General features: G+C 44.4%; 1 protein-coding gene across 3 annotated transcripts in view; it reads left to right on the top strand.

The window, feature by feature from the left end:
* The window catches only part of Sash1 (SAM and SH3 domain containing 1), a 168,972-nt gene that overhangs the window by 145,581 nt on the left and 10,494 nt on the right, over positions 1-12,897 (top strand). For all 3 annotated transcript variants that reach the window (XM_047557584.1, XM_047557585.1, XM_047557587.1), the window contains 7 exons: positions 885-959; positions 2,354-2,497; positions 4,053-4,188; positions 5,206-5,375; positions 6,119-6,328; positions 7,076-7,226; positions 12,389-12,502. In XM_047557584.1, the coding sequence (XP_047413540.1) occupies positions 885-959; positions 2,354-2,497; positions 4,053-4,188; positions 5,206-5,375; positions 6,119-6,328; positions 7,076-7,226; positions 12,389-12,502 (1,000 nt within the window). The remainder of the gene's footprint in view (positions 1-884; positions 960-2,353; positions 2,498-4,052; positions 4,189-5,205; positions 5,376-6,118; positions 6,329-7,075; positions 7,227-12,388; positions 12,503-12,897) is intronic.

Raw genomic sequence — 12,897 nt, 5'->3', positions numbered from 1 at the left:
AGTGGTCATTGAGTGATTTGTGATAGAAAAACAACAGAAATTTGATCTGAGTTCTGGAAATACCAAATTGCTGAAATATAAGCAGTTCCATGAAGTTTGAAACTAACAAAAAGTGCTATAAAGTTTTCACCCATTTTTATAACATCAGTGTTTTTCCTATTGAAATTAAAGAGCGTGGTCCAAGACAGTCACTCAAGCAGAATTTCTCTCTCTGGGCAGATGTGTCTCTGCTCCATCCACTGTGAGAAAAGGGCTATAATTAATTGAGTTGGGCAGTTAGATGGGAAAGTTAGCAGTGTTTTTGGCTAGGATGGAGAAGCAGTGATGAGTAATCTTGGCCTGTTTGGACTGCTATAAACATAACCCCCTTCCCCTTTTCAGCGTTTAAAATTAAACAAAACAGCCTTTTAGGAAAGCCTGCTGTCAGAAGCAGAGCAGAGCGCTTCAGGACTGGTTTCCATGACCACTAAGCGATATACCTGTATTGTCACTGATGTTTGTAGCTCATATTAAGGGAATTTGAAGGGGAAGTTCTATGTCGAGATCAGGGAATCCTAATAGCACTAAATTCGTGGAAGGTTTTTGGTTAAGAAAAAAAAAAAAAAAAAGAAAGAAAAAGAAAATCCAGTCGTCTTTTGCATGTTCTGGGGATTTAGACCTCGGGTGCAGGCAGAGTTCCAGGCGTCTGTGAAGAGCAGAGTAAGTGCAGTTCCCTTCTGACATGAATCATGTGCTTTTTCCCTCATCATTTCTTGTTTCCTCCTTTCATCCCGTACACGTATTTGTGATTCAGAGATGTCCCACAGAAGGCACGTGTGTGGGGTTGTGCTCAGCTGACTTAGCATAACGGGCTTATCCCTGCCCTGCCCCCTCCTTTTCCACAGAGAACCTGCAGTTTTGGAGGATTCGACCTGACAAATCGTTCTCTGCACGTGGGCAGTAACACCTCTGATCCTATGGTGAGTAGAGCCCAGAACCGACAGGTTAGATCTCACGTGACGTGGCCGATGCGTTTGAGAGTGGACCCTGGTTTTCCTCAGCATCCTAATCCGTGTTTGCAGAGAAACCCTACTGCACCGTCCACACGGAAGAGTGGATGATGACCCCCTCTGGCCTCCCTGGCTTTCCTGAGAGGGCACAGTTCCTTGAATGACTCTGCTTCCAGTTTTCCTCACATAAACAAATCCAGATGAGCCTGGCTTCTGCAGTCCCAGTCATTTGCCCCCACAAACCGTTTATTCACACTAGTTGCAGGTGCACAGAACCACAGCTAAACACAAGCAGTGAGGCCCATGACTTGTGTTCTGAGAGTAGGGGGTGGCATTTCTAATGACAGTCTTACTGAGGACTCAGTTCATGGCCCCCCATGGTCTCCACTAAACCTAGGTCTTTCTGATATAGAGTGTTCTAGAATGAACCCAGCCTTCTTAGGGCCAAAGCAAGCCCAACACCTCAAGACCAAGGTCACTGCCTCCGTGAACCTGCTCTAGGTTGTGGTCTAGGGCCATGCCACCACCTTGTCATAAAGGTTCTGTCCCCCGACATCTTTCTCAAGGCTCCTGGGGTATAGGTGAATTTTACTTGCAGTTTTACTGGACCCTAAGGTATATTGCTATGAAGCTGTGAAGTGAAGATTTCCCTTTTAAATTTGTTGTGATCAATTAACAGCTAAAATTCCCAACTGTGAGACACAGGGTAAGAATTTTCTGGAAGATTAAACTATTTTATTTGAATACCAAATTTTATTAATTCCTAAACCAATAATTTTTATGTAGTCAATCTGTTTTAAAAATGAGAGAAAGTGCTTTTATTTTCTTTCTTGGGGCAAGATGGTCACAGTCTCAATTGTTCAGGGAAGGACGTTTATGCACTCCTAGGCGGTGACCACACTGAACGTCAGTGACAAAAATCTAATCTGATGTTGCATTTCTCATGTCTGAGCTTCTACCACTGTGTCCTTAGCACTTTCTTAGCATGATTCCATAGTATTATCCCTCCCTTCTCCCCAACTGCTGAGGTTACATGGGCCCTGGTTCATGTAGATCCCTGTGTACTAATGAAATGAAGTTCTTGTGTGTTTAATATGATTGAAAAAAATCATAATTGGAGAAGAATGTACTAAGATTTAGTAAAAAAGTGACTCATCCCATTTTAAACAAACAAAAAGACTCTAACTAGGCTTTAATTTCTAATCAAACAGATAAATAGCAGCACTGAGTTAACATAAGAAAAATTTCAAGATTCTGGGGAATGCCAGTGTTTTCCTGAAAGCTAGAACATTAATGGTTTGGGTAGTAAAACCTGTTTCTGGGCTCCATGTTCCAAGACAAAGTATTTATGTTTTGTCTCACAGGGTAAAGAAGGAGATTTCGTGTACAAAGAAGTCATCAAATCACCCACGGCCTCTCGCATCTCTCTTGGAAAAAAAGTGAAATCAGTGAAAGAGACAATGAGGAAGAGAATGTCTAAAAAATACAGCAGTTCTGTCTCTGAGCAGGTATGTGGCCACCCAGGGAAAGCCCCCTTGGGTCTTCCTGACAACAGAGAAAGCTGAGGATGAGCCATCTGAGATTTTAAATGGTGCTAAGTGTGCATATTCCTTGACACTAACCTGCTGTAGAACCATGCTTTATGTAGACACTCAATTCATGAAACATTTATTAAGCACTTAGGGTTGTCAATGCAATGTGCTTGGTGCTGGAAATATAAAACACAGGCCCTGCCTTCTGCATCCATATGGGAGAAGAGACAGCCACATAAAGAGGAGATGTTTCTTTCATACAATAAGCATTGTAAACTTGAACACAAATTTCTAAAATACCCATGCTGCAAAATGTCTATCACCAGAGTCCAACCTCAACACCTGGACAGCAGACTTTTCAGATGTAGCATAGATTGTTCTAGAAATACAAAGCAAGTCTGAAAAGAAAACTCAGAAAATGCTTCCTGGCTACTGGACTTTGGTAGCTGTGAGGCTTCCATGGGAGGAGCGGGTGGTGCTTTCACTAACTGGGTCTATCTGTAGCCATGAAGAGATCACAGAATTGATTTTCTTCCTAGTTCTCTAAAAATTTTGACTGCCAGAAATATGATCAGGGTCTGCCTTAATTACATGGGTTCAGAGAATAAAAACACTTGGAGAGCTGGGACTTGAGGTAATTTTGACCATTGGATTTCCAACCCCCCGCTCCCCGGAACCTTTGTGGTACTCATTTTCAGCTTGTTAAAGTACCTGTATATGAGCTGATTACTTGAAATAGGGAATGACACTTTATGTTCCCAATAAAGAGCTGCAGGAGGTGGAGACATTTTTGTTCAGCTGCTGCCCCCTGGTGGATGTAGCGAGCTCAACACCAAGCATCTTCCTCTTAGCCACTCAACAACCAACTCATCAGCCCTGTGCTCTTGAATTCAAAACCTGCACATCTTCAGTTTACGTCTATGGTTCTCACCGTAGGAGTGTGCATGATTTGGGAATGTAGGGACTTTTGTTAAATATTGAAAAGATATTTTTGCTATATATCTGGGTATTAAGTTGCTAACTACTTAGCCAATTTCAGTAATTTGTATAAATGGGAACATGAGAATCTGCCTAGTTGTTTTTTGAGGAGAAAACTTTTTTCTTTCTTTTTTCCCTTTTTTTTTTCATCCATATCTTTCCTTTCAGGGTAGATTAAATGTCCTCTGATAATACTTCTGCATTCATAGTGGATCGTATTTGACCTACATTTGAAGTTCAGTCTTATTACTGGGCTATTGAATATGCTAAGTCCCTAAGCCTTTATGTAAATATTTTGTCTATGTGGAAGGTAGATTTTTACCCGAGTATTTACTTGAGCATGAAAAATAATTTTCATATGCTTACTGAATAGTACCATGGGTTACAACACTAAAATTAAGCAAGAATATAGGTTGAAAAGGAAGAGAATATTGGTCATCGACTCAAGTATGGATATAAAGATGGATTTGATTGATAGAGTTGACCAATTGCTGAGAATTACAAAACAAAAATTGTCCACTTATGAAACTTGTATTTATTGAAACCATTTCAGGACTCAGGCCTCGACGGCCCGCCGGGCTCCCCCGCTTCTGTACAGCCAGACTCTGAGCACATAGACAAACCCAAGCTCAAAGCCGGAGGATCTGTAGAAAGTCTTCGAAGTTCCCTGAGTGGGCAGAGCTCAATGAGTAAGTCAGTCCAGTTTGTAATTGTGGGTGATTTCCTTTGGAGTAAAACATCAGACATTGATTGAACCTCAAGTTCAGGCAAGTTAAAGATAAGTAAGACCAAGTTTTTGCCCTTAGGGTGCTGTCAGAAAGTCAGACTGCAAAATACCTGGATTTTTTTTTGTACCAGGGATTGAATCCAGGGGCACTTAACCACTGAGCCACATCCCCAGCTCTTTTTAATTTTTTATTTAGATACAGGGTCTTGCTGAGTTACTTAGGGCCCCCCTAAATTGCTGGCTTTGAACTTGCAATCCTCCTTCGTCAGCCTCTCGAGCTGCTGGGATTACAGGTGTGCACCATAATGCTTGGCTAAAATACCTGGATTTGGAGTCATTTGTTTGATAGCAGGTATACAGCAGGGACACAGAAGAGTGGGTGATTAATTTTGTTTGGAGAACCTAGGGAATGCATCTCAGAGGAAGGATCTAGAGAATGGAGGAGAATAAGCCTGAAGAAAAGTACATGAAGGTGACCAACAAAACCATGGGGACTGGGGAAGGAAGGAGAATTAGAAACATCCCTGACAAATGCTGTTCAGTTGCTTCAGGGCCAAGGGTGGTTGGTGTTGGCCAGATAATAAAGGGGGAGAGATCACCTTTAAATCCACCACTTGCTTACCCTTGGGTAAGTGACTTGGCCACTCCGTTTCTTCATCTGTGTGATAAAATCAGTGTACTGTACAAAAAAGAGGTCACAGTGTTAAAGGCAAAGGCTGGTTCTAGCAAAGCAGTGTCCTCCAGCAGAGTCTCCAGGTCACGTGGAATCCTGACATGAGGCGAACACGTCCTGAGTCCTCTGTCCAACTAGGTACTTGATATAAGCGGCCAGAGAGCTCATGAGTGGCCCCGCTCTGGTCCTGCTAAGGCTGTGGCACGTGATTGCCCTTCCTGGGCATCTGCAAAGCCTTTAGTTCCTTTCCGCCTCACTTGGTAGGGATCTGGATTCACCCTCCCTCTCTCCGTTCTTCCTGCCCAGGTGGCCAAACAGTCAGCACCACCGATTCCTCCACCAGCAACAGGGAGAGCGTCAAGTCGGAAGATGGAGACGACGAGGAGCCGCCCTACCGGGGCCCCTTCTGTGGGCGCGCCCGGGTGCACACCGACTTCACCCCCAGTCCCTATGACACGGATTCGCTGAAGCTCAAGGTGGGCCTCCCCCTGGCCTTGGGCAGCTAGCCCAGGCTCTGCTGTCTCTTTGAGAGGCTTTCTTTCCTCCAAACCTATGACCACCGGGATGTACTGTGCAGACCGCACAATGTCTCGGCCACTTGGTGGGCTGGCCACCTGTGTAGTAAAATGAAATGAGAACCATCCCACAGTCCAGGCAGAGAGGGTCTGGGGTCACCACCTCCTACCCCGACCCTGTCCTCTGCCCTAGCTGCCCTCTAGAATTCTAGTGCCCCCCTAACTTCGCAGTTTTCTATGCTTTTCCATCTGAAGATGGATTACTGCCTTCCTTACGGAAACAGAGATATTTAGGTGGAATGTAAAGATGGAGTTGCGTAAACCGTATGAAGTGATCACAGGGCACGGATTGCTGCTGGCTTATGACTGGTGGGAAATTCTTTCTCCAAGAAGAAGGAGCCCTGTGGATAATGGGAGGGTGTTCAGAGAGCTGAGGGCCCGGACCCTGCTGGCCTGCAGTGCCAGGGCTGCACTGTGCAGTGCAGTGCACAGGGCTGTGACTTGGGGCCCATGTGTCATCCAAGTGCTCTGACTGGCCTCTTGGAAACTTCTAGTCTTCCCGTGTTTATTGCTCAGAAAGGTGACCTGAGGGACCTGGTTCTGCCTTAAATAGCCTTTTCTCTCCCCTGAGACTCACAGATCTGATTCACTATTCATGCTTAGAAATGTACCTAATGGAAAGGTCTTTGTTCCCTGGGCCACAGAAAGGGGATATCATTGATATAATCAGCAAGCCACCCATGGGTACCTGGATGGGCCTGTTGAACAACAAAGTTGGCACATTCAAATTCATCTACGTGGATGTTCTCAATGAGGAAGAGGAGAAGCCCAAGCGCCCCACCAGGAGAAGGAGAAAAGGAAGACCACCGCAGCCCAAATCCGTGGAGGATCTGCTGGATCGGATTAACCTGAAGGTCAGTCACTTTCACTCTGGGAACGCGTTTCCCACCTTGCCTTTTCCTTCTCCCAGATAAAGGAAAGGGTACACTCAGGTGGTCTGTGTTGTCCACAAGGGATTGCAGTCATATGGTGAGTGCCCATTCACAGAAAGCACTGCCAGTATTGGGGTGTTGTCCTTGACCTCTGCTCGGGTGATAGTATAAGCGCTAGATCAAACGTTTGCTGCAAGACGTGCTGGAAGCAAAAACCCAGGTGCCTGCTCACAGCCAGCTCCCTGGGGGCTGGGAGGCAACGGCCCTCCGTCATTCTCCAGCATCTAGGAGGGGGACCGTGCAGTGGAGACTCTCTCTTCCTAGACTGTCTGGGAGAATCGACTTGCAGTTCTAACAAACCTTCTTACTCCTGAGAGATTCCTGGGGCTCACCAAGTTAGATGTCAGCATCTCTGTACATGAAGGAGGAGGCTTTTCCACTGTGGGTTGGTGATAAAGGAATTAGTTTATTTCAAGGGCACAATTATAATGCCAGCAAGTGGAATCCACCCTAGTCTGCAGCGTACATACATCTTAACCATGATTAAGAAAGCACCCTGCCTGCCTCCTAAGCTGGAGGACTGGGAGGCATAGTACATAGTACCTTACAGATGGTATTAATATTTTCATTAACATAACAAATGTGGGAAAGGAGCTGAGGGGGCTGAGGCTAGTTGTTGGTCCTGCATCACAGGCTGGGCTGCAACTCACACGGTCCTTCTGTCTTCAGGAGCACATGCCCACTTTCCTGTTCAATGGATATGAAGATTTGGACACCTTCAAGCTCCTGGAGGAAGAAGACTTGGACGAATTAAATATCAGGGACCCAGAACACAGAGCTGTCCTCTTGACAGCCGTGGAACTGTTGCAGGAATATGACAGTAAGTCTCTGCAGACACCAACGTAGCCATTGGTTGCTCAGCCACAGTCTTTGGTCACCTGAAGACCTCCTGTAAGCTCTCAGTATCCCTGGAGTCACTCATTGGTCTTAATCTTTCCAGAGCCAATGTCGATTTCATATTGTACAAAGCAGCTCCAAGACAAAAATCCCCAGTGCAGATATCCCCATCATAAACCTTAACAGAAGCTGGGTGCATGCCTGGAATTCTAGTGGCTCGGGAGGCTGAGACAGGAGGATTACAAGTTTAAAGCCAGTCTCAGCAATGGCGAGGCACTAAGCAACTCAGTGAGACTTATCTCTAAATAAAATAGAAAACAGGGCTGGGGATGTGGCTCAGTGGTTGAGTGCCCCTGAGTTCAATCCCTGGTACCCCCCCAAATAAATAATTAAGCCTTAATATACCACAAGTACCTTTCCTGGCATAATTCTGGGTAACAGTGGAGGACAGTGCTATATCTAGTGTCTAGGAGAACTGACTTGCAGTTCTAAGAAACCAATACACTCTGCCTTCAGTACTGCTGTGCTGTGCAGATTTCAGTAGGTAATTAGGATCCCTGGGCACAAAAATGACTGACCAACTGGAAGTTTCTTGCCCAGCTAAGGGTTTATTATGTCTCAAAACATGTGACAAATGGTTTTCTTATTGAATAGATTGGTTAGCGACTAAGTAAAATTCATCAGTTTCCATTAAAGAAGGAGGCCATGTTTGTGTGCGAGCATTCCCAACTTAAATAAATGACAGCTTATTTTTATAGCCTGTGAACAGAATTCAGTGAGCATGTGGCTTTTATGGAGTCTATCTGAATGCATCAGATCCCCTGCTCCATTAGCCTCGTCTTATCTTGCTCTTTATTCTTCAGTCTGACATCAAAAATATTCCTGAAATTATTCATCACCAAGGGAGCATCCTTTACAGTTATTGAATTCAAATACATTTTCTTTCAAGGGCTCTGCTTCAGGAATATTAGTAACTAATAGCATTTCTATTGCTAAAAACACACCAAAACCATGGTTAATGGTGGGGAAAAAAAAATGTATGATACACATGGCCCCATCTTAGGTTTTGTTTTTGGTTTTGTTTTTTTTTTTTTTTTCTGATGGTGTGAAAGTCATATACATTCAGTAGAAACCATACTTCAAAGTTTGAATCCTGATCTTTTCTCAGACTTCTGATCTGCAGTCTGATACTGTCTTAGGATACTGGGCAGCGGCAGTGAGCTACAATGCCCAGTGGGCCCCACAATCACGAGGGTGAACAACCAGCATGGCGGGACCCCACGTTGCCTAGCTGGGATGCTCACCAGGTTGGGTATTTTAAATACATTCTTGGCTTATGGTATTTTCAACTCACAGTGGGGTTCTGGAATCCCATGGTCAGCTGAGGAGCACGTGTACTGAATGCATCATTTCCAGGAGACATGGAAGCGAGTGTGTCAGTACATTCAAATTCACTTCTGTTTAAAAGGTGCTCCAAGTTAACTGATAGCATAGAATAGCACACACCATCAAACAGATGTCTGAACCCTCAATAAATAAGCAGCCTTCAGGGATAGGTTTTCAGGGAATTACATTTAATATTTAATGTTAGTGTGTAACCAGGTCTTTATAGTATTGGAATCTCCCAAGAGACACCCTGGGGTGTATGGCCAGGTTGTGTGCAGAAAACCTAGGACAATGACTGGTATAGCCAACCAACTATTTTAATAGGAATTAATATTAAGTCATCTATTTTTCTAAACCCCATCTGCTCCATAATTTAGCTCATTTGCTATAAAAACGACTGGAGAACAGTCATTTTTATATACTATTTATTACATTTCCCATACCCCTAAATCCTGAGTGTAAGACAGGGTTCTGTGCTTGATCTCTTTCATGCCACATTGGCTCAGACCCGTGGTTCTCGAACTTTATTTTCTTTTATTCTTCTATTTTATTTTTATTTATTTATTTTGGTACTGGGGACTGAATGCTGGGGCACTTCAGCACTGAGCTACCAGCCCTTTTTACTTTCTGTTTTTGAAATAGGGTCTCACTGAGTTGCTTAGGACCTTCCTAAGTTGCTAAGTCTGGTCTTGAACCTGTGATTCTCCTGCCTCAACCTCCTGAGTTGCTGGGATTACAGGTGTGTGCCACTGTGCCCAGCTAGGATCACATCTTGAGATTTGTACCAGGGTTGTTTGGTTGCTTTGGAATTTCCCTCATACATAAAGTAGAATTTCCTGTCATTGGTTCTGAAACAAAGGCTCTGACAGCTCAGAGGTACTGATTAATGTCAAGAGGCTAGGTCTAGACTTATTCTGGGGTTGTGGGACTTTACTTCCAATGCAGTTAAATTCATCATGTTTAAGAAGTAGTTCTTCTAAGTAACAGATAACTTAGAGGAACATAATTATAGGTTTCTGTCAAACTAAATTCTTGTGCTCTAGGGAGATAGAGGTATTGAGTTCTTTGAAGCTGTGTAGAGATCTTGAAAGTTTTCTAGCTCTGCCTTCTATCAAGAGCACTGCTTGAAAATCAAAGCTGTCCAGAGTCTTCCAGCACATACAGAAGGGCAACCTTCACACAGTGTTCCATTTGGGAAAGACACTAATTGTCTTACACTCCCTTGGGTCTGCTAAATGAAAGCTCCCTTAAAATTTTTAAAATTATGGTAAAATACACATACCATAAAGTTTATAGTCAACCATTTTTAAGTATACAGCTCAATAAAAACAATAATTTTCATAAAATTTTAATTAGGAATTATTTCAAGTATGGAGTACATAGAAAAGTAAAGCAAATACCTACACATGCCACGTCCTGTATTCGACTGAAAGTAACATTTTGCCATATTGCCTCATTTTCCTTCTTTTCTTAAGAAATAATGTTACAAGGCCATTGAAAGTGCTGCTAACCAAGAATCCCACTTCTCTTCTCCCTTCTCTGGTTCTCAGCTCTTGGCCTACCACCCGTGACATTTGAAGGTTCATACGTGCCTTAGCATGTTCTTTCAGAGTGCATGCATGTATGTGCATATTTGGGTTCAGGTGGGGAAAACTTTAACCCAAGTAGAGTCCCTTCAGGTCCAAGTTCAGGTCATACTGAAACAGGGTTTCAGCCCTTTGTTCTTGTTTGACTGTGAGAATTCGCAGGGTTCCAACTCATCTTCTTTCTCTTCTCTTGTACTTTGGCATTAGAGCTAATTAGCGAGGGCAAAGGTTATGGGTGTGATTCTGCCAGCTACCCAGCTCTTCCTATCCCTGAGGGAGACAGTGACTCTAGCCCCGTACCCTGTGCCTCATGGCTTTATAACCTGGACTGTGGTTTCAGGTGACAGGAGGGATCCTTGTCCTCTGTGTGACAACTCCAAGTGGCCCACGATGTCTGGTGAGGCCAGGATCCCCAGCAAGCAGACCCAGCATGCATCTCCAAGCAGCGGCAGGGAACATGTGTTCAGTTTTTATCTCCTTGGTCAGCACTCTGGAGTCTGCTTTGGCCACTGTGGTACACTGAACTGTTGCCACCAGTGACAGATGACACTCATTGCTCTTCCTGGACAACAGTGGAGAGCTCAAAACCACCACTTTCCAAGTATCATTTTTCTAAATAACATGCTAGGCCGGAACAGAAGCCACTCCAAATCCACAGGCTCTTCCACGTGATGAGGACATCACTCAAGAATGTCCCAAGTTTGGGTGTTGGGGGTGGGCAGTGTTTGCTCATGAGCTTCTAATTTGTTAATTTTTAGTTACTCATTTAACAATTAGCTCTCTTAACTCAGGGTTCTATTCTAAGGGCTTATTCTGCCATGATCTGTGCCATAATTGCGTTCAGAAGCTTTCCCTGTGAGAAATACAGGCAGGAAGTGGCAGGGGACAGTGGGACCCGCTGGCACATGTGTGGAATGGCAGCTCTCCGCCTCCCCACATTTTTATGTTGATGACCTGAAAAAAGGCTTCATATTTCTGGCTTATTGATTTCTTTTTTCTTTGTGTTTGTGGTTGGGATAGGAGGGCGGGAGGTGAAGAGAAAGGAAAATAAATTAAAGCCATTTGTCACTGCAGCTAGCTATTTTATGCAGAAAGTATGTTCTTGGTTTCTGATTTATGTGACTGAGCACACGCACTGCGTCCTGATACGATGATGCTCTGATGAACCTCAGTGTCCCCCATAAGGCTCTGCGGGCCTCTCTAGGAGGTGCAGTCATGCCACTGGGGAACGGGCCCACGTGATTTTCCGTGGGAATTACTCTAGGCAAATCCCTCAGCGGAGGCAGCTGATGCTCCTCTTGCCTCTTCCCCCTGGGCTTATTGAGCCTAATTGACAAATAATGACACTTCCCTTTAAAAGGTTTCCTCAGCACAAGGATACTCAGCTTGCCCCTGTCCACCTTAAAAGCATCTTCTGCTTACTTTCCATGTTGGAGGGTTTCTGGAGTGTTCCCTATCTCTGTTTTGTGACCAGGAAGTGAAAATGCTGGTCCAAGACAAAGAAGAAGTCCAAACTGAAAGGAACCCTCTAATTCATCCCAAACAACAAAGACAAAGGATTTGCAACCGGCTCCTCCTCAGTTGAGGGGTCTGTGCCCACTCTGGCCAGCCTCAGGCTTGCCAAGGAAATACAACAGCCAGCACATGTCACCAAGAGCTAAGAGTCTCCTGGATGCCAACAGAATGTGATATTTCATTTGATAGTTTTATACAAGCCACAAATTCAGAGAGGTGCTGACATAAGTACCTTGGAACACCTGTCTTACAGATCTCTAAAAAGCTCATGTCCAAATCGCACCCAGCGAAAGGATATTTATTCACTCAGCTCTTCCCTGTTGGTGCTCTCACTTGGAGGTGGCCATGAGTGCTCCCCAGGCCAGCATCACACCCTGCAGGTCTCCTCCCCTCAGGGCCTTGGGTCCCCCTCTGTCTGGTCATTTGAAAGTCACTGTCAAACTCCTGCTATGTGCGCTCTCCAGATTCATCTTCATGCAATTGATACTTCATCTGAAAAAAAAAAGTGTTCATTTTTATCTTAAAATAATTTGCCCCCTTCTAAAAGTCTAAGGCTTAAAATCAATGGCAGTGACAGAGGATAAAACTGGGATCCAATGTGGGAACCTCAGCTGCTTGTGCCCTTTGTGATGCCTTGCCATGTGTTCACCTTCTCCAGGTAACAGTGACCAGTCGGGGTCCCAGGAGAAGCTGCTTGTGGACAGCCAGGGCCTGAGCGGATGCTCCCCACGAGACTCAGGCTGCTACGAGAGCAGTGAGAACCTGGAACACGGTAATGTCCACCTAGACCGCCCAGAACCTGTTTCCACAGTTCCCAATTTCAGAAGTATAAGGGTCTCCAAAAGATCAATTCTTTTTTTTTTCTTTTAATATTTTTTGTAGATGGACACAATAGCTTAATTTTATTTATTTTTATGTGGTGCTAAGGATGGAACCCAGTGCCTACACATGCTAGGCAAGTGCTCTACCACTGCGCTACAACCCCAGTCCCCAAAGGATTGATTCTTTTACTGTGATGAACCCAGCAGTTGCCTTTTCATTTCTAGCCTCTTCCGCATGCTAGTATGCGACTGGCCTGCATGTCTTCCTCCTGGCTGCTGTAAGAGGTTCATGAATTCCATCTAAAATACCTGCATCTGTAAAACCTAAAACTTGTGTCTCCTGTGC

Source organism: Sciurus carolinensis, chromosome 7, assembly GCF_902686445.1.
Source record: "Sciurus carolinensis chromosome 7, mSciCar1.2, whole genome shotgun sequence".
NCBI classification, from domain to species: domain Eukaryota; kingdom Metazoa; phylum Chordata; class Mammalia; order Rodentia; family Sciuridae; genus Sciurus; species Sciurus carolinensis.
Note: the sequence above shows the minus strand (reverse complement) of the source record. Positions and strands in the feature narration are given on the sequence as shown.